Source organism: Vipera ursinii (genome assembly GCF_947247035.1).
Source record: "Vipera ursinii genome assembly, chromosome: 5".
NCBI lineage: Eukaryota > Metazoa > Chordata > Lepidosauria > Squamata > Viperidae > Vipera > Vipera ursinii.
Window position 1 is genome coordinate 73,426,768 of NC_139518.1, and position 26,346 is coordinate 73,453,113.

General features: G+C 41.3%; 1 protein-coding gene across 1 annotated transcript in view; it reads right to left on the bottom strand.

Annotated features, from left to right (window-relative positions):
- The window catches only part of KIF20B (kinesin family member 20B), a 62,287-nt gene that overhangs the window by 5,778 nt on the left and 30,163 nt on the right, over positions 1-26,346 (bottom strand). Inside the window, exons 20-31 of the mRNA XM_083364126.1 lie at positions 23,418-23,556; positions 21,512-21,634; positions 21,084-21,141; positions 20,603-20,728; positions 17,920-18,059; positions 16,594-16,749; positions 14,050-14,217; positions 11,668-11,820; positions 8,716-8,814; positions 6,387-6,587; positions 989-1,078; positions 19-166 (exon numbers count right to left, since the gene is read on the bottom strand). Coding sequence (XP_083220252.1) covers positions 19-166; positions 989-1,078; positions 6,387-6,587; positions 8,716-8,814; positions 11,668-11,820; positions 14,050-14,217; positions 16,594-16,749; positions 17,920-18,059; positions 20,603-20,728; positions 21,084-21,141; positions 21,512-21,634; positions 23,418-23,556 — 1,601 coding nt within the window. The remainder of the gene's footprint in view (positions 1-18; positions 167-988; positions 1,079-6,386; positions 6,588-8,715; positions 8,815-11,667; positions 11,821-14,049; positions 14,218-16,593; positions 16,750-17,919; positions 18,060-20,602; positions 20,729-21,083; positions 21,142-21,511; positions 21,635-23,417; positions 23,557-26,346) is intronic.

The window sequence follows — 26,346 nt, forward strand, 5'->3', positions numbered from 1 at the left end:
CTTCGTTTTGCTGCTTACCTTTAGTTTGTATGATTGTAGGGGAGTTCTGCAAGAGGTTGCCAAATTTTTGTAGGGTTCCACCTGGGGATGCTGTGGATTTTATATTTGATGCATGTTTATTTCTTAAGGAATAATTATTTCTGACAGAGGGGTTAGGAGGAGCAGTCTAAAGCAATAGAAAACGATAAAACATATATTTAAAACATTTTAAATATATTTGCTAAATAAAACATTTGCTACGTTATATTGCCCTCTATAAACAGTATACCTGCATCAGATTACCATGTTTGAACATTAGATATTGAACTTAGTTCTCACACATATTTCCAATGTCTTACATATCCCTACTCAAAAGCATAAGGGTTTATTTGTGCAGTCCTTGTCTTATTCCTTAGTAGCTTCACTTTGGCTAGAATCTAGATGGTTTCCAGCTGCTGCAGTGATAATCAGCTTTATCCAATCTGAGCAAGTCTCCAGATATTTGGATTTCATGGCCCAGAATTCTCAGCAAGGGTTTTACTGGTAAGTGTCAACCTCGCAACATCATGTGATGTGTCGCAACGTATCGCAACTTTTTTTTCCCATTGCCGGCAATGGGGTGGGTGCAATTTTGCTACGATGCATCCGGCCTGCGGGCCGGCAGTTTGACATCCCTGAAATAGGCTAAAAGCTTAGATAATGAAGATTGGGTGTTCGTAGGTTAATAAAAAGTACTTTAAAGTATTCTGCATGCGTACTTTGGAGAGGAGAAAAAGATAATTATTTGCTAAAAGAAAACGAAGAGCTCTTTACACAGGTCTAAGGCAAGCTAGTGTCCTCGATAATTTACCTCCTTGTTATCTGCAATATAACAGAATATGTGCTTTACATAATTGCTCAAATCAGGAATGTATGCAATATAATAATTAAATTATTATACCATCAAAATAAAGTTATTCCATGTCAAACTACTGCAGCAGCACTATATTAAAGTTATTAAGTAGCATACCTTTTTTCCTTGTCTCCTTAATGAATCAGACCACACATTCATATTAGCTGGCAATTTTACATTCTTTTCATTTTCATTTTTCAAGGAGTCCTTAGAAAGAGAAAGGTGTGTTTAGTAACTGAGCTACAGTCTCCATATTGGCTTGTTAAATATTTCTTAGTGGGAAGTGGGACAGCTTTAATCAAGTCTGCCAATCTTTTCACACATTTGAGACCATGTTACCACAGACATTAAAAATATATATATTTTTAAAAGCCAAACTCTTATGAGATCTCATGGGAAGGCATGTACATCTCATTATATATTTGCTATGGTTCATCTTAAATTCAAATTAAATCCAAGGCAATTTTCCAATAATCATGAATTATTCCACCAGGGACAGAGCAATCTGTGCTTTTCTAGATGTTATAACCTCCAGGAACTTCAGTCAAGGAAGAAGGAAACTGTCAACTGTATTCTGGGTGCATTCATAACTCTGTCCTGTTCTGTATTAACTCCGTACTGTTTAACCTGAGTATATGAAAGAAACATGCTTCCAAATGAAGATACACTCTTCTGTCATTTTTATACACTTTTATAAATTCTTTTATTTATTTATTTTCAAATAAGAACTGCTTTGCTTTATATTAAATTAGCTTTTGCTTTATATTACAGGAATTTAGAGAAGTCAACTAGCCCACAGTGAGATAGGCGGCAAATAAATTTAAGAAAGAAAGAAAGAAAGAAAGAAAGAAAGAAAGAAAGAAAGAAAGAAAGAAAGAAAGAAAGAAAGAAAGAAAGAGGATGGATAGGTAGGTAGGTAAACAGATAAGAGTAGAGTGGAGTGGAGTGGAGTGGAGTGGATAGGGTAGGATAGGATAGGATAGGATAGGATAGGATAGGATAGGAATATAGAATAGAACAGAACCAAAATAAATTATTGCCTGCTGGTTGGGACCAACCTTTGTATTTTGTGCCAGAGGGCTACTGGGGAATGAGAATTCCAGAGGGCTATTGGGGGGAGGGGGGAAAGAACCATACATAGATTTATTATACTATAAATGATGCCCTAATTTTCTTATTCCTATTACATTATTTATGTAATAAACTATTTTTTTCTTTTAAATCTAAGCTGACATGAAGGAATGAGCATGTGAATAAAAATACAATGCATTGGTAGTTGTCATCTTGTGGCTGCAATTGGTTCCAACAAAATGGTTGCTAAATGAACTTGGTGACTCTGTTATAAAGATAAAAAAAACCTGCAAAGATTGCCGGTTGCTGCTGTCTCTGGACATATCCTGTGCATGAACCATTTTCCTTCTTTTTTCCCCCATCATAGGGCAGCAAGACTGCTTAGATAAACTTTCTGACCTGCTTTTCTCTGCCACCACAGGTTATCAAGCTCTGGGACCTTAATTAGTTGCTTAGAACCCTTTGGTGGCTGGCTGCTACTGCCTGAAACTGACCAGACTTTAATCAGTTTCCCACTGAGGACTTTTGTATAATAAAGGAGCACATTGGTTAGAAAATGATTTTTTTTAATTATCATTTTCTACCATCATGTTTGTGAACAGTTGCTCTCTGAGACAATTGCTTAACAAGGGATACCTGTATAAATATGTCTTTGATAAGGTATTCCGTTCTGATTAAGATAATGTTGTGGCCTCAAATGAAATAAGGTTATACCTTTTAACATTTAGGGGGGGGGGAATCTTTCAATGATTGTATGTGTGACCATAAGTAATGCAATTTACAGTACAGCCAGCCCATCATTTTTGTTCTAAATATGTTATTCCCAATTATGAATAGGTTTTAGATGTTAATGTGCTGTTAATTTATACTCCAAACATTTGGAATTTATTAGTTTTTGAAGACATTTAGATTTATTGTACCTGCTCCAAAGGAACATCGTGAAAAATCCTGGGTGTATCAGATATCAAAGGCTGCCTTGCTGAAATATGACATTCTAAGTCATTGAATTGAGGTTTTATTGAGATAAAAGAAAAAAGACTCACCAATATAATTCCAAGTTCAATTTACAGTTCAAAAACTACCAATTTTAACTGAGATTATTGTTGTGATTACCTTTTATTTTATTAAAATTTTATCTCATTTTCTCTGTATCTTGTGTGTTATTTGTATACGTACAATTTTGGTTTTTTCCTTTTTATTAGCAGTAAAGCAGTAAAATAAAACCTGTTCAAATGAAATTTGTTTTCAAACCAACATGATTACCATCTCACAAAAGTATTACTGGATATGAATAAATAGTGGCAGATTTCAGCTAGGAAGCAACAGTTCTGATCAAAAGACAAGAGACAGGAAAACCTCAATTCACAGATTATAATTCAGTGGACTTGATATACTGTAAACAAAATTTTGCTTAGTTTTACCTTTAAACAATGAACATTGTTTCCAAAATAGTAAAAGATCATTTATAAAAATACATTATTTGTGTCTATTTATACTTACACTTTTAAGCAAATGCTATAAAATGACATAAAATGACGTGACTTAGTTTTAATACAAAAAGTCAAATTTAATGGGTATTCAACTTAATGGATACCTTTTTCTTCTCAAAATGGTCTGTTAAATTGAGGTTTTATTGTATATTGAAAAAGCAAGCTTGATAACAAGAGATGGTAAGAAATAGTAGATGAAAGATCAGTTGTGATAATTGTTATAATGTAAATGTGGTATTTGGCTGAAATGTGAAGGATTAAAGCAGCGGTCCCCGACCTTTGTGGTTTGGCAGGCCAGCTTGGGGGAAAGGGGAACCAGTTTACATGAGCAACGGGCCAGCACAAATGCGCATGCACACACAGCTTGATTTGCACAAGTTGAGCGATGCGTGTGTGTATACACAGACCTGACCCGCTGCTTGCACAAGTTAAGCTATATACATGCACTGGCCCTCTGGCTTACGTGGCCCGGTTCCGAATAGGCCATGGCCCGGTAGCGGGCCACAGCCAGGGGTTGGGGACCCCTGAATTAAAGTATTTTTACCGTACTTGGTTATCTACCATGTAAAGCTTAAAGAGCCTCAGTACCTGACTCAGATCAGAAATGTCCTTATTTCTAAGTTTGTTTTTCCAGAAACCTGACAGCATATTATTCTTGAAGGAAGCACAGTTGAGAAGACAAAATTATTTTTCCATGCAGTCACCCCTAAGTATTTATATAAAATTTCAAACCTGAAGTTAAACATTCCCTTTTAGAAATGTGACTTTTGAAAAAAAAAATAGTATTGACAGTTAAGAAATGGTGTTAACATTTGAGGGGACTGATCAAGGTCAGATATTAGCTGCACATTCAGATTCCCTGGAGTGGAATTTTCTGAGGTTTTTTTGGGGTGGTGGTGGTGGAAAAGAGACACTCTTGATGTTCAGGCTTGTACATCATAAGATTTAGTCATATACAGACGCTAGAAGACTAGAGTTATAGCTACAGCTCACATTATGCGTTTCATTTCTACCATAACCTCAGGGGCAGTTGTTGTTGTGATTCAGGCTCAGCCTGTGGGTTCGGCAGTTGGGTCGGACGACTCAGAGGAGGAGGGGGGTGTTGGAGAGGTTGCTGAGGGGGTTGGAGAGCTTGCTGATGAGAGCCCTCAGCCAGGCCCCTCCCACCTGGTCACGACGGAGACCCAGCTGTGTGAGCCTGACAGCGTGGATGAAGATGACCCACAGCTGGCCCTGTTCAAGGACGCCCGACGCAGGAGGCAGTCAATCAGAAGTAAACAGAGGAAGGCAATGGGGCACCTCGGAAGGAGGCAGAGAGAAGCCACGCCCTGAACTGTATAAAAGGGGAATGCGTGGGAGGGCTGGTTTGCTGAAGGCAATCGCTTGAATAGCTCCTGTTTCATGGTTCGTGTCTTGTTTGCTTTTGTATCCATAAATTTGGTAGGCCTAGTTCCAGCCTCTTGCCTTCTTGTAAAAGGGGTTGTCCCTGCCTTTTCTGCAGGGCCGGTAGCAGGCTGGTACAGAACAGTTGTCAGCTAGGCATGAAGTACACATTAGTTTAAAAAAGAGACCTGCGATAAACTGGTTCCATGTTTTCAGGCTAGGACCTGTTTTTCCCCCCAAATAAATTAAACAAAACGACTACCACTTATATAAATATTAGTGCAGGTTGTTAAAAAAAAGTCTTTTGAATTGAGCCCAAATCCTGGTGGCTTCATGGACATATTCTTATTATTTTCTTGGCAACAGTTAAAGGAAGGTGTACCTTAATTTAGCACAAAGCAACTGCCTACCTAGATCAATATTTCTCAACCTTGGCAACTTTAAGATGTGTGGACCTCAACTTAAATTCTGAGAGTTGAAGTCCACACATCTTAAAGTTGCCAAGGTTGAGACACACTAGCCTAGATTATAAACGTAGAACTATATGCATCCAATTCCTTAAAAAAGCACATACAACTGTGCAAGCCAAATCATTAAGAAATCATGACTAATTGTGCATTTATAAGGAAGTGTGTCTTACTGAATCCAAGGGGACTTATTCCTTAATTTGGGATTACATCCTTTGGCGATTTAATAATCAACTTTTTACTTGCAAGTATGTATCCGAATTATCAGCCTAAATGTTGGAGGTGTGGTGATGAAGATGCAACATATTTTCACATATGGTGGACATGTAAGAAGGTTAAGGCTTTTTGGATAAAAGTCTGGTGGAATATGCAGAAGATTTTTAAACAGAGGATAAAGTTTTGTCCGCAACTTTTTTTGTTGGGAATAATTGCAGAAGTTACAGTTGTGGACACTAAGCTGATGTTGAACTTAATCACGGCGGCAAGACTTTTGATAGGCCAATATTGGAAGAAAGAGGAACTGCCGTCCGTAGAAGAGTGGACTTTAAAGGTTTCCGACCTGGCAGAGATGGCGAAGATTTCGGCCTATTTGAAAGATCATTCGCAAGAACGTTATATTATGGAATGGAGAAAATGGATTGAGTTTATCCAGAACAAGTATAGGGTTAAGAAGTTTTATGTAGCATTCGAATAAGTCTTCTTTCGTTTTTTTTCTTTTTTTATTCTAGTTTTTTATATATATTTAATATTGTTAAGGTGTGTCTTATCCTATATAAGCTAGAGAGTGATGGATTTTAGAATTTATAGTTGTTAGTATATGGTTGTTTATGATTGCCTTTTTATATATATATACCTTGTATTTAGCTCTGGGAAGTCGGGGGGGGGAGGGGGGGGTGGAGGGAGAGGGGGAGGGAGGGAGGTTGGGGGGAGGTAGGGGGGGTAGTAGGGAGGGGGAAGGGGGGTTTTTTAAAGGAAAACTGTATTTTAAAACTTTTCAATAAAAAAAAAATAATAATCAACTTTTTAGATTTCTTTCAGAAGTACCATTTTGAGAAGTGTATAAGAAACACACTAAGAATATTTGCTTTCTTCCAAACTTTGTACCTCATCCATAGTGCAGCTCCTTCTCTTTCTTGTCTTGGGTACCTTAAGGGTCACTGTGGAAGGACTTCCTTGATGCTTTACTTCCATCTTATTGGGCTGCAAAGGTGAAAACTGAATTTCCATTTCAGGTTTTGGAAAGCGGCTAATTTGTTCACTCTCAGAAGACACTTCATAAGAATCTAAGACAGCATCTGGTTGGTCCTACAAGAATAACAACATGACATAAAAATGGAAAGCAGAAGAGAATACTATTAGGTTTGCCCTTAAAATGAGGAGCAAAACAATTTCAGAAAATGAACAGAAATCTCTAAGGAAAAGTGACTCTGTTGCACACTCTATGTCCCTGTTCAAATCTTTGCAATAAGTCTTACACTGTGATATCAAAAACTTGTCCTAGCAAAGAACTCCATGAAGTACAGTTTTACTGCAAGACATAACATTGAAAAGCAGCACAGAAGTGCATCAATAAACTTCAAATGATTTATTCCCAGAAGACCAGTTTCATTTGAAAACTAAACATCTTTCAGCGAAGCAAAATCCAACACCAAGAAGCAGAATGCTCGAACACCAGAATGAAGTAAAAACCAAACAGTTTAATATACCAAGCTTTCGTTGGCCAACTGCCAACGTCACCAGAGTAAAATTGCTGGAGGAGAAAGCATTTATATTACTGGCGTCTTTGCGCTCTGCTCATAGAGCGCATCACAGGTCTATTTACCTCCGCCGGCCGTATTATCCCGAGCTGCCTCGCACTCACTCTCATGCGTGTGCTCTCGAATTTAGGGCATTGCGCCCTCCTCATAGAGTGCAGATGTGTCCGGATGCCTGTTGTCAGGGGCGAATCGTGAGCCATTCTTTCTGCCACGATCGGTACCCTTGTCATTACCCCACGGTACCCTCATTATCCCACGCTAGATGTTTTTGGGGATTCCTCCCCCCTCCTCTTTGCCTATTGCAATGCAATGACGCCACGCGGCCATAAGGTCCTGATACTGCCTTGAAGGCACACTCTGTGAGTGCTTGCGTTGCTTAGGCTGTTCTTCTTCCCAGCTCCTATGAGCTTGATAGGCAGGGAGCAGATCTATGCGGCAGTTAATTGAAAACTGGTCCGAGAACCAGGCTTCTTTAAGCAGTCAGCCACCCTTGGTGTTGTCCTGGGCAATGGCCTCAGCCCCCGCCAAGTCAAAGATATGGTTGTGACTGGCCATGTGCGCCCACACCTGCGAGTATTGTTCTTGCTGTCTAACAGCAAGCTCATGCTCATGCATCCTGGTTTGCCCACACCTGCGAGTATTGTTCCTGCTGTCTAACAGCAAGCTCATGCTCATGCATCCTGGTTCTCAATCGTTTTGCCATCCCCCCAACGTAGTTACAACAACAATCCTCACTTCTCACCCTATATATCACTGAGGACCTTTCCTCGTTGGGGAGTGGGTCCTTTGGACACATTACATTAGCGTGCAGGGTTTGATCAGGTTTATGGGTGATACTGACATTATAGGGAGCCAATATCCGCACCGTGGCTTTGGACACGCCATGGATATAAGGCAGCGTTATCCGTACCATCGGCGTGCCCTCATGTTGGTCCTTGAGGGGCTCATGTGGCCTGCTGTATCATCTGATAAAGTGTAACAGATACCCGTTGCTCCTGCAGATACGGTAGAGGTGACAACTCTCCACCTCCTTTGCCCTGTCCGTACTGCAGTGTGTATCCACCCACTTGAACAGTGTCCGAATACAGCTGACCTTATGGGCTATAGGGTGGTTGCTCCTATAATTAAGGATTCTGTCAGTATGTGTGGGTTTGCAGTAGACAGATGTGTGGAAAGAACCGTCCAATTGACAGTTGACCAGCACATCCAGGAAGGCCAGGGCTCCATTGGCCTCCTCCTCCGCTGTAAAGCGCAAAAACACCAGTAATATAAACGCGTTCTCTCTTCTCCAGCAATTTTACTCTGACGTTGGCAATTGGCCAACCAAAGCTTGGTATATTAAACTGTTTGGTTTTTACTCCATCCCGGTGTTCAAGCATTCTGTTCATTAACATGCCCGGGATTCGTATTTTTAGCCTAATCAAAGAATACACACACACACACACACACACAGGAATCAGTTTTTGACTCCTGCTAACTGTGTGAACTAGTCTCTGCAGTTTTCTCGGCAAGATATTTGAAAATGGTTTGCTATTGCCTCCACCCTAGGGCTGAAAGAGAATGAGTTTGCTTAAGGTTATCCAGCAGATTTGTTTCCTAAAGCAGGACAGACTCACAATCTCCTTTGTTCCTAGGCTGAGGCCCTATCCATTACGCCAAACAAGGTGGGTGCTTACCAGAATATTATCTCCTGAAGATACCTTGCTAGACTGTTGCAGTAATGAGCCATTTCCAGTAGTGTTGCACTTTGACAAGTTAGCTTGTTTTTCTTTAAGCTATGGAAGAAAGAATTAGATGGGACTTTAAGATCTCCATTGTTCAGAAATGCACACGGTTTCGTTGCCACCAGTGGTGTAAGAGGCCAAGGGGAGGACTCTAATTTCTACCATAATGGTGCTTTGATTTCTACCATAATATCCTCCTGATAGAACAGCACTTAATTGCAACTTTATCCTGTTTCAAATATCTTGTTTTGTCAATTATATTAATAATATATGCTGCTTTGTCGAATTATGGGCTATGTCTGCTTGAGAAAATGGCACCCAAAGAAGCAATTAAAAAGAAATTAGTTCCAAATAATGTGTCGGGATATCTGTAATCAAATCCACTCTTTGAGAAAGTTTTACGGCAACTGGAAGTTTGCTGTATCAAAAGAACCAGATAAAGCAATCACTTTCTTCTAATAACTATAAAAACAGTTGGCATAAGCAGCAGGCAGTTCCCGACTGCATGTGATTTCCAGTATTATGCCAGCCACATTCAACAAAATATAGGCCACTTGGGGTAATATTATTTTTTAATTGGGTGGGATTAGGATTGGGAGTCTTCTGGAAGACACACTTCCATTTTTATAACCCTCTTATTCTTACCCCCCAAACCCCCCAAAAATTGCAGGGCCAAGATTTGGCCATTGTGATGCTCAACATTGGCAACACAATTCTGAGCCATTGGAAGAGATTATAAATGTGAGCAGTTTGCCTCCAAAACTAATTACTTTCTGTTTTCTCTTCTCCACAGATCTCCCACTAAAGTAAAAATAAAAAATAAAGCCAGCTTTAGTGACATCAAATATGGCTTCCCCAATTGATTGCAGGAGTAAATTGAGGCCCTCAAAGCAAAAAATAAAATAAAAATGGTGGGCATTGTTTCTTTCTTTCACACACACATTCTTTCAACAACACTTATCTACCACCAATAGTCTTTAATTCAGGAATTTAACCAATTTTACAGAGTACAGGCAAAGAAGAACAATTGCTAAAGATCCTAATTGAAAGATGTGTTGTACTGATTTAATCTTTTTAATCCTTCTCTTCCAAACTAAACATAGTTGAAAGTTAACCAGACACTAGAGTCTTGTTCAATTTAGAGAAACTACTTCAATTATTAGATTTTTAAGTGAGTAAGCTCTGGAGTGCTTAGCTCACTGAACTAATACTTCATGCTGGATCAGAATACAAGTAGTACAAGATCAATATTCCATATTGTATATATGTGAGGGTTCAATCCTCAACGAAGATTTATTTTGCCCATTTTAGAAATAACCTATTTTCCGGGAGACAGGAATGGTATTTGCAACCATTAGATTACCTCCTGATTTGCCTTCCTGCCAATAAGTTCTCTTTTAAATTTATTTATTAAGAACTCTTCTCTTTTTGTGCATTACGCTCTGTTTGGAAAGTCTTTATGAAACAAGAAGAAAAAAAGTATGTGGCAGGATTAGGAAAAGAGAACAACCAGATTCCAGGTTTAATCTTCTAGAGAAAGGGTCCCCACCCCACCCTACCCTGGTCTGTGAACCAGCATTGGGCTGTGGCATGCTAGAAACCAGGCCGCACAAACAAGTGAAGCGCCATCCAAGGGGTGAAGGTAGCACGTAAAACCATGCCCCCTCCAGTCCGTGAAAAAAACTCTCTTCACGGACCCAGTCCCCAGTGCCCCAAAGGTTTGGGGCCAACTGTTCTAAGGATCTTGCTTTCTTGCTCTACCAATGGCTATGAATTGATTGCTTGAGCCCCACTGGGGGGGGGGGGGAAACGCTGTTTATGGTATTAGGCTCTTCAGGAAAGCTAATTATGGGTTTGCTTCCCCTCTCTTATAATGCTAAAGCGTAGATGCAATCCAGAGCTATAATTCTATGAGCTTCTTATCTATAGAGGGACCTTTGCAAGATGGGCTTGGTCTCTGATAGTTCATGCATACGCCTGGTGTTAGGTCCTGAACTCTGATCCAGCTGTAGATGCTCTCCAGGACAAACTGTAAGAGAGCATGTGAGTCATACAGCTGTTGGGTTCTGCTTGGCTGTTTTGGTTTCGACTCACGGGCTGTTTTTCAACTTACAATCCTAAGTCTTGCAGCATGTTCAGAGATGACTGCTTCTGGTTGACTGGAAGCTGCTGGTGAGCATCTATCAGCCAAACTGGGGTCCCACATCTGTGGCCCTGGCATAGGATCACTCTTATCACAGGAAAATAGGGCATGTTGCTGGAAGCAGATTAGAAGGAATAAAAGATTTCTTTCATGTTAGCTGTATGCTGGAAAATGTTAACATTAGAGAAAGTTATTGAGCTGCTATAACTAGACTCATACCCCAATAGATATTAACATTTGGGAAGAGCCCCAGGTTGTGCGGAGGCAAGAGAACTGGTCGACGGTCTTGAGTGGAGTGGGAGAAATTTGCTATATTAGCTTCAGTACAGCATACCAAACCAGAGTTACTCTTAAAGGAATGGAGAACTTTGGAATATAACAGATACAAAGCCAAAATTGCCTCATTCTTACCTGAGACCCACAATGAAAGAAAATCTGCATGCACAAAACTTTCCATGTGGGTATTAGAGCAGAACATATTTGCTCTGCCCTAATACTTAAGATCTTTGCTTCACCCTAAGACAGGGGTAGGCAACCTTGGTTCTTTTATGACTCGTGGACTTCAACTCCCAGAATTCCTGAGCCAGCACAGCTGGCTCAGGAATTCTGGGAGTTGAAGTCCACGACTCATAAAAGAGCCGAGGTTGCCTATCCCTGCCCTAAGACCTTCCCCTTCAGGTGGTCCTCAAAATGGAAGGGAAATGCACCAGTCCTTTACCCCACCCCCGCTAAGAAGACTTAAATTTGTAAACTACCATTACCTGCACCTGCTTAGAGTTACCGGACTCTTCCAGCTGAGTTTTTTCTGCTCCATTCGAAATAGTCAACACCGCAGAGGCAACATTCTCGCATCCAATCTCAATTAGTTCCTTCGAATCAGCATCTCGCAATCCTTCAGGGATAGTTTCGTGTTCCTTTACAGGAAAAAGAAAAAAAGACATTGTATATTTAGCTCAATAGGTTCAGACAGGATCAATAAGAACACAGTTTAAAACGTAGCGATGTGTGGATCAATACGGGGATTTCAGTACATCTTCTGTTCAATAGTATTTAATTTAAACATATTCTTTATTCATTGCATCTGTAGCCTGGTTTTCCTTTGGGAATTTAAGAAGATATACATGGGGATCTCTCTTTGTTCTCTTCCAACATTGCTTTTAAATAAAATAAGCCTACTTGATTATTTGCAAGATTTGTAAACTACCCCAATCAGTGGAGATTCTGGGTAGGTGCACAGCAATAAAAACAAAACATAAAACTTAAAAAAAACCTCTTCTACTTCCCTGAGAATGAGGTCTAGCACGAATCCGAAAGCTCAGAAGGCTAAACCTCCCGTCCCAGTGACTGACCCAGATTGGATCCTTAAAAAAGGATACTAATGTAATTGGTGCTCGTTATATTTCAAGGTCAAAGGCAAATTGAAATAGGGAGGTCTTAATGGTCTCAGAAGTTGCCCAGGAGAAAAGGATCATTGGTACTTTCAGGAAACCTGTTCCATATCATGAAGGCTATAAATGAAAAGGCCAGCCACCTGGCTCACATCCCTTATACCACGGGTTGGCAACCCACGGCTCTGGAGCCACATGCGGCTCTTTCAGCCTTCTCCTGCGGCTCCCAGTCCGTCCTCTGACATTTGCAGAGAGAGAGACAGAGGCAATTACGCTTCCCTTCTCTCTCTCTCTCTCTCTCTCTCTCTCTCTCTCTCTCTCTCTCTCTCTCTCTCTCTGTGTGTGTGTATGTAACTCATGCTGTCCTCTGAGAAGCTGACAAGCTTATTGGATGGGGCTCCTGCCTTTGCTGCATCTTCACAGGAAGCAGCAGGAGAGCCAGCCCAATAAAAATGTGTGTCAGCGTGAAGCCAGCTTACCAGGTGAGGAGGGGGGAGAGAGGGAGAGGAGGGAGGGAGAGAGAGGGAGGGGGGGGAGAGAATGGTTGTAAATCAAGAATAGCCTATATCAGAATAAATTCACATTTGTCATTATTATTAGTTCCAACAATGATCTGACAGTTGCAAACCAGCCTATGCTGTGGAAGCACTTAGAATTGGAGAAAGAAGAGAGATACGGACTGATGGTGATTTTGCACCTCCAAAGGTCGCACAAGATTCTTGTGAACTTTCAATCAGCAACTTTAAATATCAAGAGCCTGCCCTGCAGCCAGAGGATGTGGAGAATGCAGTGCTTAATTATAGCCACTGATAATCTCTTAAAAGCGATGACAGAAAACACTAGTCCTGTGTGAGGGCTAGATTAAAAGAAAAATCCCCCTTGATCAACCTACCATCATATCTAATTCAGCATTCATCCCCTAATGGCCACCCAGGTGTAACTCGGAAATTCTCTCATGGCCGTTCCCCAGAAATTCTTCCTCAGAGAGTCACTGTCAAGAGTGAAAACTTGGAAGCTACGTGTGAGTCACACAATGCAAGTGTGATTGACATCACTCTTTCTAGTTGTGCAACTAGGCTACACTTCTCTCTGGTTAAGGCAGATCGTTCCTAGTATCAAGTTAGTTAAAGTAGTGTGTCTATTTCCTGACAAATAATGAGTGCATTGTCTCCAGAAGTTTCCTTGTGAAGGTAAACTTGTTCTCAAAGCTGTCAACAACTCCCCAAAAGGCTTCCATCAAACATGCCCTCTGGAATGAGGTTTCCCACTCCAGAAAAAGTCTGAGTGGTTCCCATCCTACTGGTGTTTTGGAGGGGCTTGAAGATCTGGCTCTTCAACCAGGCCTTTGGTTAGGATGGGTATAGCTACCTCCAAGGAATAGATATGTGTTTTGTTGCTACCCAGTTTTCCCATCTCTGCTTTCTCGGTTATCGTTTTATTGCTACATTCCTTTGTTCTTTTATAATTCTCCTGTTTTCTTATGAGCTGTCATTGGAAATCAGGTGGTGTGTGCATCAATTAAACAATGTTGCGAAGTGGCAATAGGCAGACGTTGAGTGTTCTTGGAGCACAGATGTCAAAAATGCCAGATGGTCATAAGAACAAGGAAATCAATTTGCATGTACGTACAGATCGACCTTCGATTACCTTGCCAAGACCATCATCATCATTTTTAACTGTATCTGTGCTCCCATGATAGGCAAATTGAGAACAGCAGAGGAAAGACTTGTGAAGGAGTAACAATGCTATACAAACCTTCCCAGAAGATTTCAATACCATCTTTTTCAATTCTTCCATTTCCTTATCTTTCTGTACATTACTTGAGATTAGAGAACTCAGCTGAATTTCCAGAGCTGCCACCAATTCGTCTCTTTCTACTCGCCATCTTTGAAGATCAAGGTCTTTTTCTGCCACAAATTTTTCCTGGAGAAAAGACATGACAGATGTGTTGTTTTCTTTACGATTCCTTGTAGCTTACAAACATAAAAACAAAGTAAAATATAAAAGCCGATAAAAACAGAAACAACCACAAAACATAAAGTGCTAAATATAATGGTGACCATTCCCCAATGGCCCTTGGGAATGGTCTTTAACTGTCTTTAACTCCGGAAGACCAACAATGAGGTGGGTGTGTTCATAGATATGATCAAAATTGTTATGATGGTGGCTCTGGCAATGCAATCAAAGCTTTGAAAGTTTTTCAACTGTGCCAGAAAGGCCCAACAAAGACTCCACTTCCTCAGGGTCTTGCGGAAGAACAGGGTAGAACAACGGCTAATGACCTTCTTTTACTGGTCTACTATAGAGAGCGTCCTCTCGCACTGTATTGTGACTGCTGCGGATAGGAAAGTATTACAGAGGGTGGTGAGCACAGCACAAGACATTGTGGGCTGTCCCCTGACACCACTGGATAACATCGCCAGGGCTCACTGCCTTGGAAGTGAGGAAAATCCTCAGGGATGACTCACACCCTGGTCGGTATCTCTTTACTCTCCTACCATCGGGTAGGAGATACAGGAGTATAGCCAGCCGTACCAACAGGCTGAAGAACAGCTTTTATCCATGGGCTGTTAGGCTCTTGAATGGGAAATAATTTTATTTTATGTATGATTGACTTGCGAGGCCGGTGTGTTGTGCAATTAGCTCACATGGTGTAACAAGATGGTGGGTTTGTTGTCACTATGGCCACCATTTTGACTTTTTTTTTAACCATACCCCATGGGTACCCCTGGCCAACAATGAGGGTGCTGGTGTATGCTAAATCTAATATAGAGGAAGATGTTGCATAACCTAGAGACTATCACAGCAAACATTGCTCAAAACCCTCACCTTCCTTCCATTAAATAAGTGGAGGATGACTTGAGAGGGCCAACTCAAAGCAAAGGAGGCTATCTTGTAAGCACCTTGGTGGCCAACAAGCATTGGATATTAAAAGACATATGGGTCAAAACCAACATTTTAGACTGCATCCCAAAACTTACTGGTAACCGAAACAGTAACCCTGGAATTTTGATTGCAAGTTGTTGCAGTCATACATCAAGGCACCATGTGACTGCTTTGCTCAATCACTACAAGCCCAGCACTCCGAATTGTGGCTGTTAAGAGATGAGTGGGTCATTAAGCAGAGTGTGCCTCAGGGGATGGGGGAGGCCCTGGCATGATTTGGAGAAAGAAATCTTCTGAAGGACCGCAAGAATGGCACTCGCTTGCAGGATGGCTCAATGCAGGCTTAGTAGGAAAGCCATGCCTCACATCAGCTGGGCATGACTGTAAACAGCTGCAGAACAAACCAAAAGTAAGTGGATGAGGGTGGAGGGGCCGAGGTCTCCAGGACCCAGTTTGCCGCTGGTGAGCCAGGTGGGCAGCTGAGATGGTGAGGAGAGAAAGGAGAGCGGTTGCAATGTCTCTGCAGCAAGTCATAAGGATTTCTTTTATTTTAATTTTTTTTGGAGGGGAGGGAGAATTGCCAAAGGCCTGGATTTTGATCACATGACCACAAGGGCATTGCAACAGCTATTGTTTTGGACAGAGAGCTGTTATAATATTCAACAGTCATGAGAATATTTTGTGCTAACTGTAATTTCTGTGTAATTTTTAGAGGCAGCCTTGCACAGAGTGTCCCGATAGAAATCCTTGGAAATTATTATGATCAGTCACATAGTCAGCCCGATGTTTAGACTATCACAGGTAGTCCTTGACTTGCAACAGTTCATTTAGTGACCTTTCGAAGTAACACTGGCACTAAAGGAGGTGGCTTACGACCGTTTTTCACACTTATGACCCCTGAAGCACCCCCATGGTCACGTGATCAAAATTCAGATGCTTGACAACTGACTTGTATTTATGATGGTCGCAGTATCTCGGTGTCATGTGATCGCCTTTTGCGACCTTCTGACAAGCAAAGTCAATGGGGAAGCCAGATTCATTTAACAACGGTGTTACTAATTTAACAACTGCAGTGATTCACTTAACAACTGTGGCAAGAAAGGTTGTAAAATGTGGCTAAACTCACTTAACAACTGTCTCACTTAGCAACAGAAATTTTGGGCCTAATTGTAGTCGTAAGTCAAGGACTCCCTGTATTTTTTGTTGTTGTTCTTGTTGAAGGACTTTCTAGTTTTTAAAGCTACAGTGCATTATAACATGTGCATGTGTGTGTGCATGTGCTCTTACATACATAATTTGTCTACGTACACATGCACAATAGTAAAGCACAGGATAAATTGGAAGGCATTCATTCACAAGTCTTTCTCTTGGATTTTTTTCAGAGATACAAAGAAAAAGCAAAAATTCACTTACTGCTTCTGTGAGTTGCTTGGCATAATATTCTTTATCTCCAGCAAATTTTTTCATCTCCTTGTTTCGGAGAGTTTCTGCTTCTTTCGCCTGAGTTATGAGGAGCGTCTTTTCTGCCAGCCACTTCCTATGATCCATTTCATGCAGTTCTTTGCATTCCTGTTTTAAAAGGAATCAGAATTACACCTTTTCTTCTAAAGGAAGTGAAAATGCTCCATTGAAATTTGAAAATCTCCACTCCCCTTCCTCAAATCTCTCAAAGCATCCTTGCCTGCCTGCCAAAAGAGTAAGCGTTTAAATATCAAATTCACATGTGACACTGAACTCTGCATTTGTGAGCTCTATCTTCATTTCTCTCGTCTTGTTTCATGTGGATTTGAGAAACACAGGCTTTATACAAAGCCATTTTTCTTTCATGAAAATTGCTTGTAATCAAGGAATCACAGGTCTTTTCAGTCTTGACCATTATTTGGTGCCAGATCATCCTTTTTCTCAAGGTAGGGTCAAAAGAGGCAAGATGGAACTCCAACGGTATGATTCGAGGTTTGCAGGCCCAACATACATAGAAACAAGCAGAGCTTTGACTGCACCACTGTAGCTGCCATCTTGAATTTTTTTTGACCACTCTGTGGATACCCCTGCTGTATATGCATCCATTCACGTGCATAGGGTGCATATACATTCACTCCTTTCATACTGGAAGGGGAAATAGATTTTATTCTATCTCCCATTTATTTGCCTTGAATCCGCTTGTTTTCCTTCATGATCCTGCTGACAGACTCAATATTCAGCTGAATAAGATTAAGGAGTGGGTGTCCCAGTCCTTTTTTTTTTACCAATTCTGTTCAAAATGGTGGCTTCCTTCTTGCCAATAGCATTGGATAACAATATGTTAGTACAAACCGATTAAGCCCTTCTCTTCTAGAGCTGACACCATCCAAAGCAGGGGTCTTCAAACTTGGCTTTTTTATGACTTGTGGACTTCAACTCCCAGAATTCCTCAGCCAGCGTGCCTGGCTGAGGAATTCTGGGAGTTGAAGTCCACAAGTCATAAAAGGGCCAGGTTTGAAGACCCCTGATCTAAAGAAATACATTTTCCCATATATTCTACCCAAGAACCTAAGTGTAGTTAGTGGGGAACTGAAATTCATAAAAATTAGAATCATGCTGTTTTGATCATATTGTTGTAAAAATCCTTGTTACTTCTGTCAAGACTACCGATGCTAGTTTATTAGGGGAAATTTTTTGAGAAACAAACAAGACATGCACATCATCTCCACAAGTAATTTGGCATGAAATCCCATATTGCCACAGGAATTGACGCATTACCTCCAATTTCTCTTGCAATTGTTTTAATTGTTCGTGAAGCAAGTTTGTGTCTTTTTCACAGCCTTCATTAATGTCTTGTGACCTAGGATCATTCTTCTGCTCCTTTAGTTCATGGTATCTTTTCTCCCATTCTTTCAATTCTACAGCAAAATATGCGCATTAGCAACATGACATACAATTGCAAGAGACCAAATGAATCCCATTAGCAGCAACCGAAGATAGTCACAATTTGCATACAAAGATTACAGCAGGGGTCTTCAAACCTGGCCCTTTTATGGCTTGTGGACTTCAACTCCCAGAATTCCTCAGCCAGGCACGCTGGCTGAGGAATTTTGGGAGTTGAAGTCCACAAGTCGTAAAAGGGCCAAGTCTGAAGACCCCTGGATTACAGAATTCAAGGAACTGGTGCAAGTTGAAACTTCAGAGGATCAAGAGAGACTGGATTGGTCAAATTCCCTGCCCTGTGAAACCAAGGGTGCAACTTTCATGATTACACTCTCCTGCAAAGTGCTGATATATCTATATAAGTAGTCTTCAAATTATGACCACAATTGAGCCCAACATTTCTGTTGCTAAGTGAGACATTAGTTAAGTGAGCTTTGGCCAATTTTATGACCTTGCTTGCCACAGTTGTTAAGTGAATCACCGCAGTTGATAAGTTAGTAAACCGGTGAATCTGGCTTCCCCATTGACTTTGCTTGTCAGAAGTGGGGGGGACTGAGAGGGAGAGTGAGTGGCCCAAAGGTGGGACTAGAATTCAGTCTCCCAGTTTCTAGGTCAGCACCTTAACCACCACACCAAACTGCCTATCCAAGAACACCAAACTGGCTCTAATATTATTATTGCGGTTTATTTCACAGTCAGCCAGATGTTTAGACTGGATTTTGCATTTTTGTCCTCCTACTGAATCCTTCCCAAGGTCCTGGGATAGGTAGGTATTGTTTGATCATGTTAACGGTATCATCAGAGGATTAACTTACTTATCCTGTAGTATCATTACTGTAATATTACAATAATAAAAACTCTTGGATGGCATTTAGAAAAAAAATCTTAATTGGTTTTTTCTACGTTTGTACACCACTTGAGTTGGCTGGCCATTAAATTTAAAATAATCAAAATCACCATCGTTTGAAAAAGAAAAAGCAGCTTTATTTGGAATAGATTACATCCTACAAGAATGCCTTTAACTCCATCAAACAGTAACACACACCCCTCTCCCAGGCCATTAGGAAGGACTCTATAGGTGGATAAAAATGCCAAATCCAGTCTAAATATCTGGCTGACTATGTGACCACCTATAAAAACAATTTGAACCTGGCCAAGATGTTGAGACTCTAGAAAGAGTACAGAGAAGAGCAACAAAGATGGTTAGGGGACTGGAGGCTAAAACACATAAGGACCGGCTGCTGGAATTGGGTATGTCTATTATTATTATTATTATTATTATTATTATTATTATTATTATTATTATTATTATTATTATTATTATGTTAGGGGACTGGAGGCTAAAACACATAAGGACCGGCTGCTGGAATTGGGTATGTCTATTATTATTATTATTATTATTATTATTATTATTATTATTATTATTATTATTATTATTATTATTATTATTATTATTATAATTAAAGTGTGGAGATTAGTTAATAGAATCATCTTTCTAGTCTAATGAAGAGAAAGACGAGGGGTGACATGATAGCAGTGTTCCAATATCTCTGGGGCTGCCACAAAGAAGAGGGAGCCAAGCTATTCTCCAAAGCACCTGAAGGCAGGACAAGAAGCAATGGATGGAAACTGGTCAAGGAGAGAAGCAACCTAGAACTAAGGAGAAACTTCCTGACAGCTAGAACAATTAACCAGTGGAACAACCTTCCTCCAGAAGTGGTGAATGCTCCAACACTGGAGGTTTTTAAGAAGAGACTGGACAGCCATTTGTCTGAAATGGTATAGGGTTTCCTGCCTGAGCGGGGGGGGGGGGGGGGGTTGGACTAGATGACCTGCAAGGTCCCTTCCAACTTTATTATCATTATCATTATTATTTCTGCCTTGAGTGAGAACTCTTTGCTCGATAGTGCATCAATTTGTTTTCTTGCCTTATCCATGGCATTCCCAGGAGTTTTCTTCAATGCAAAAGGTTTAAGGATGCCAATATTCTTTTTATCCTGATTCAATTAGAAATAAATATGTAAGTTTCTGTCTCTCTAGAAAATTCCAAGGATACAGCCCTGTTAAGATGTTACAAGCAAAAACAATCCTATAACATTTTTCATGGTTGAAAAACATCTTTAGGACAAACGTATTTAGCTGGGTGGCATACCTATTTAGGTAGTCCTCGTTTAGCAACTGCCTTGATTAGCGATTGTTTGCAGCTACAACAGTGAGAAGGTCGCAAAAGGTGACCCTGTGACCTTGGGACACAGCAACGGTCATAAATATGAAACAGTTTCCAAGTGTCTGAATTTTGATCACATGACCGTGGGGATGCTGCAAAGGTCGTTACTGTGAAAAATGGTCATTAGTCGTTTTTTCCAGTGCCCTTGTAACTTTGAACAGTCACTAAATGAACTGTTGTAAGTCAAAGACTGCCCATAGTTGAAATCTACATCTCAGCTTCAAAAGGCCGCCTGGCATTTGTGCAAGGGAGCAGAAGGGATAACGCACATTATCCTCCATCGTGGCTTACCTGCTTTACATTTTTCATTCTCTTCTAATGTGGCCTGAAGCATTTGCTCTTGTTCAGACTGAGTCTGTTCTTGTTCCTCTAAAGTCAGTCTCATGTCTTCAATGATTTTCTCTTGGCAACGTACATCTGAAGTTCGAAATAAAAATGGCTGCTCTGTAAACCTTCTTTTGCAATCCTTCCATGAAATGGAATTCATTGAGGAACAGGGAGACGCGGCTCTTCCTGTAGACCTCAGGACCATTTTTCTAACCCGAGTGATTCCCCGCTTCAGCTTCCTGCTATAGGCAGAAAGGAAGCACGCTAGTGGGAGGAGCGAGGATTTTACTCCTATAGTACTTCACGTCAACACATATATAGGTTAACAAAAGGATAAGATCCAGGGGGAATAAGAAGCAGAAACATTTAAAGCATGCACACGTGCACCCCACACACATTCGCATTCTCATTCTCTCTCTCTGTCTCCTTCCTAGTTGTTACATACCTTCACATGATTTCTGGTACTGCTGTGTCAGGTCCTCCAGCTTCTTACTCAGATCGTCCTGATTTGGACACAGAAATAAAAACACCAGACATAAGACACTAAACATTTTGTAAAAAAAAATACCATAAAAACTGGGTAATTCTAAAAATCAGAATTGCCTATGCTCAGTTGCAGGTAGCAGTCCTAAATACGCATAGCAGTAACCCACGTTAAATTCAGACTGTCTTTGAGTGAATCTCTCTGGACCTTCACGGTCTTGGCAAGCAAAGCACCGACTGTCTTCACTAGGAACTTCACATGCAAAGCACAGGCGGTCTTCACTAGGAAATTCACATGCAAAGACTGACTGCACTCCCAGGGCCATCTTACGCCAGTCATCGTCAACCCCGCTTCCGTAATGTTACCAAGATCAAAATATTCTCTGGCACCTTCTTAAATTGCTGGATCGTCCTCTGCTTGAGATCTAGTTCTTCAGTTAGCTGGCCTTTGGCCTTCTCAAGTTCGTTAACTTTGCTCCGCAGCAATTTCTCTTCAGCACGCATGGTGCTCACCTGTAAAAAGATTCAGTGGGGGTAGATGATACCCAGTTGGGGAATGCTACTTTTTCCACATATCTGGGTTGCAATTTGAAATACAGAGGACAACAAATCAAGCACCGATGTGAGCAGATAGATGACTTCCAGCAGGAACATCCGTGCTCTTTTGAAAGAACAAATGGAGTGTCAGCGCTGCTAACATCGGATGTTCTTGCTTTGACAATGTATGGAGATGCAACCATTTTCCTTCTTATGTTTTACTCTTAGAATTAGAGTTAGAATTAGATGATACTGAGGGGGAGAAGGAGGAATGTGAATGGGAGTTAGTTAGACATAATAATACTGGAACTGTGTGAGAATCAAGGTTTTTTGAAATAAGAGATGATAAGAAATGGGTTGGAGAACTGGAGGGAAGCCTGCATTTCGAACTAATTGAAGAATGTGATTTATGACTGTTCATTAGAGGAGGGAATTGTGCTTGATACTATGTGCTCAGGGGAGGGGAATTCAGATTTTGGCTTTGCCTATGTACGTAGCCTATGTACATAGCCGATTCTATGCTACTCGAATAATGATACTTTAAGATCAGCAATGCCTCAAAGTTCTTTGAAGAATTTCATCTGTCAGAACCATGACATTGAGCTTCTAATAGCAGGGAGGAAAAAAGACCTTGATCTAGACCAGACATGTCAAACACAAGGCCTGGGGGCCGGATCCGGCCCACGAAGTGGTTTCATGTGGCCCGCGAAGCCATCCTGGAAACAGTGAGGGAACGGCCCCCACTGCCTTGGCCCTGGCCCAGAGACCCTCCTTCTGCCAGAGACCCTCAGATCTGCCCCACTCCTGCCCAGGCCCCCATAGGCACCCTTGATGCGAACGATGTAGAGCTGGCCACGCCCACCCAGTAGGCCATACGCACTCTAGCCACGCCCACCCAGTAGGCCACACCCACCCTAGCCATACCCACCCGGCCCCTTGAGGGCAACCGTAATGCTGATGCGGCCCTCAATGAAATTGAGTTTGACACCCCTGATCTAGACTTAGGTGCAAGAAAAAAAAGGAAAGAGCCAGAAAAATCTGGAAGTTAATGATAGTTCTGTTACACCAGTGGGAATGGAAATTCTCCAGTGATGCTGGCCTAAACAGGCTTTGAACAAAATCCAAACAAAAGATATCCACCACCATCAATAAACCTTCAAAAGAGGTTCTCAACTGATGACCATAGAAGGCCAATCTGTTTAGTTTCTTCCTGGAATGCTGCAATTTAACCCGATTTTACATCTTCAAGCATGACTAATCAAATTAAGACTACAGGTAGTCCTCGACTTACGACCACAATTGACCCCAACATTTCTGTTGCTAAGCGAAACATTCGTTAAGTGAACTTTGCCCCAATTTACAATAATTAAGTAACACCGTTGATAATTGAATCTGACCTCGCCATTGACTTTGCAGGTCAGATGGTCGCAAAAGGTGATCACATAACGCTGAGACACTGCAACTGTCATAAATAGGAGTCAGTTGTCAAGTGTCTGAATTTTGCTCATGTGGCCATGGGGATGCTGCAAACGGTCGTAAGTGTGAAGACTGGCCATGTCACTTTTATGAACCAGTCGCCATGCTGTAATGATTGCAAGTGTGAAAAACGATCATAAGTCACTTTTTTCAGTGCTGTTGTAACCTTGGACAGTCACTAAATGAACTGTTGTAAGTCGAGAACTACCTGTAAGTACAGAAGACAAAAGGTGAGTTGCATGCAGAATGACAGAAAAAGACTTTTTTTCCCCCTCTTACAGACCTGTTTTTGAACCTGCTCGATCTGCTTTTTCGTATCAGCCAACTTCTCCTTCAGGTCTGCATATTCTTCATCTTTCTGCTGGATTTCTGCTTGCAGACGGGAAGAGAGATCAGTACTCTTTAATAGCTCTTCTTTCAATCTGAAAGAGAAACAAAGAACACCTGCACATGAGTGTGAGAAAGAGAGAATGAACTCTTTTAGGAATTAACCCCCTAAGCTGCAGAGTTCTACTGTAGTTTAACAAATCAGGAATAGAATAGAGCCAGTGGTGGGATTCAGACGGTTCACACCACTTCAGCAGAACCGGTAGCTAATTTTCTTCTTCTCAGATAGGAACAAGCAATTATTTGTGCCTTTAATTTTTCAGTTTGGTCTTTGCGTCCAAGAGCCCGAGGACATATGCGGCCCACTCCGGTACCACTGTGTACTTGAATGGGCCCAAAGTGTTCATCCCCAATTTTATGAGTTTTGTTAGTTATGTCCACAGGGTTTATAAAAGAAATAGACAGGAGAAACGTAACACACCTATCTGCTTTTTGATCAGAACAAAGAAATGTCATTTATGGGGAACTCAGAGAAAACCAAAAGGGGTCAAAAGCTATATGCAGACTATCTATGAGGCATTAGTTCAGGGGTCTTCAAACTAGGCCCTTTTATGACTTGAGGACTTCAACTCCCAGAATTCCTCAGCCAGGCACGCTGGCTGAGGAATTCTGGGAGTTGAAGTCCACAAGTCATAAAAGGGCCAAGTTTGAAGACCCCTGTATTAGTTACACTAAAGCTATGATAGACTGTCAACCATGGGTAACAATTGTTAGGAAAAACACACTAAGGTGACTAATTTAGATTTCTAGATAAATCTTCTATTTTTCTCTTTCACAAACACAACTGCTTTTGGATTCCAAGCAATGTTATATGGGAAGTCCAGCCAAATCAGCAAAATGTGCAATTTTTGTTATCACTACTTGTGTCCTGTGTAGTTCCATGGAGATCTTCTTGCACATTTGATGACGTTCCAGACAGGTCTGGACAGATTCCTATTGAGAAACAGCCCCTCTAAAATTGCCTAAAACTGTTCAGGGATTTAAAAGTTAAAACTAGCATCTTAAATTATACAGATACAACAACTAGCAATCTGTAGATCAGGGGTCTTCAAACTTGGCCCTTTTATGACTTGTGGACTTCAACTCCCAGAATTCCTCAGCCAGTGTGCCTGGCTGAGGAATTCTGGGAGTTGAAATCCATAAGTCATAAAAGGGCCAAGTTTGAAGACCCCTGCTGTAGATCTTTTAACATGGACCATACCTTAGCACCTAGCTGTTGCAATTTGCATCTTGGGAATTCTGGGAGTTGAAGTCCACGAGTCATAAAAGAGCCATGGTTGCCTACCCCTGTTCTAGACAATGGCCAGAAGCAGAGTGCATTAATTTTCTCTTCTAAATACATTCATCCTCCCCCATTCAAGATGTGGCACACTGATCTTTTTTCCCAGACTAAAGAACATGACATTTATCTCTGTTAAATATCATTGTTATTTTCAACCTATTTCTCTAATCTAGCAAGATCTTAACTGTATTTTGTTCCTGTCTTGCAAGGCACTAGCTATTCCTGAAGAAGAGCCTTATGCCTTCTTCAGATCTGGTATGCATCCCCTCACTTCATCATTCAATCGTTTAACAAAAATACTTAAGATTGCATGTTCCAGAAAACTGACTCAATACCTTCCTCCAGTTGAGGCAGGAGCCATTCATGAGTATTATTTGAGCATGAGTCTTGAGCTCCTTTTAAGCTGCTCATTTAATTAGTTTGCTAAGCATGATGTTCTTGTAGAGCAGGGCTTTTCAACCAGTGGTACGGGTACCACCTGTGGTACATTGGCACCTGGCAGGTGGTACGCAGCCATCCTAGAAAAGTGATAGCGGGGGAGGGAAATGAGCTGAACTGGTGGCAGCACCGCACAAGCCTGAGCGAGAAATTGGCTGGAGCTGCAGGGCTGCCAGGGCTCAGCAGAAGCACCAGGATCAGTGCTGCTTTCCAGCTGATTAGTGCTTCTTCTGGGCTGTCAGGGCTCAGTGGAAGCAGCAGGATCAGCGCCAGGCTTCAGCTGGAGCTTGGTGCTGATCCCGGCGCTTCTGCTGAACCCAGAAGAAGCGCCGATCAGCTGGATTGTTCCAGCATCTCCAGGGTCTTGTGATTTATATTCAGATGCTTGGCAACTGATTCATATTTATGATGGTCACAGTGTCCCAGCATCATGTGAAGTGACCAAAATCTGTTGCAATCACCCAGCAGATGGGGGGGGGGGGAATAAAAACCAAACACCCCCCACCCCACCCCCACTGCCAATCCTCAACAGAAATGCTCACAACAATGAAAACCTTGGACAGGAGGAAGAGCACCACTGGGTGGGCAGGCAGGTATCTTGCTCGGCTGTGGCTCGGGGGGCACTTTTTTCAGTGCCATTGTAACTTCAAACAGTCACTAAGCAAACTGTTGTAAGTCGAGGACTACCTGTAAAATGAGCTTTGCCCCATTTTACTTTTCTTGCCACAGCTGTTAAGTGAATCATTGCAGCTGATAAATTAGTAACCTGGTTGTTAAGTGAATCTGGCTTCCCCATTGACTTTGTTTGCCAGAAGGTCACAAAAGGTGATCACTTGACCCCCCGGGATATAGCAACGGTCATAAGTATGAACCAGCATGCCAAGCATCTGAAATTTGATCACATGATCATGGGGATGCTGCAAAGGTCGTAACTGTAAAAAACGGCCATAAGTCACTTTTTTCACGGCTTTGAATGGTCACTAAATGCACTGTCGTAATTCCAGGACTACCTGTAGATAGTCAATGATTCCAATTACTGAAGCCTAGAAGTGGGAGTTCAACTTCCAGAAAAAATCTGATTGAAAAACTATCCTAAATTAAACAT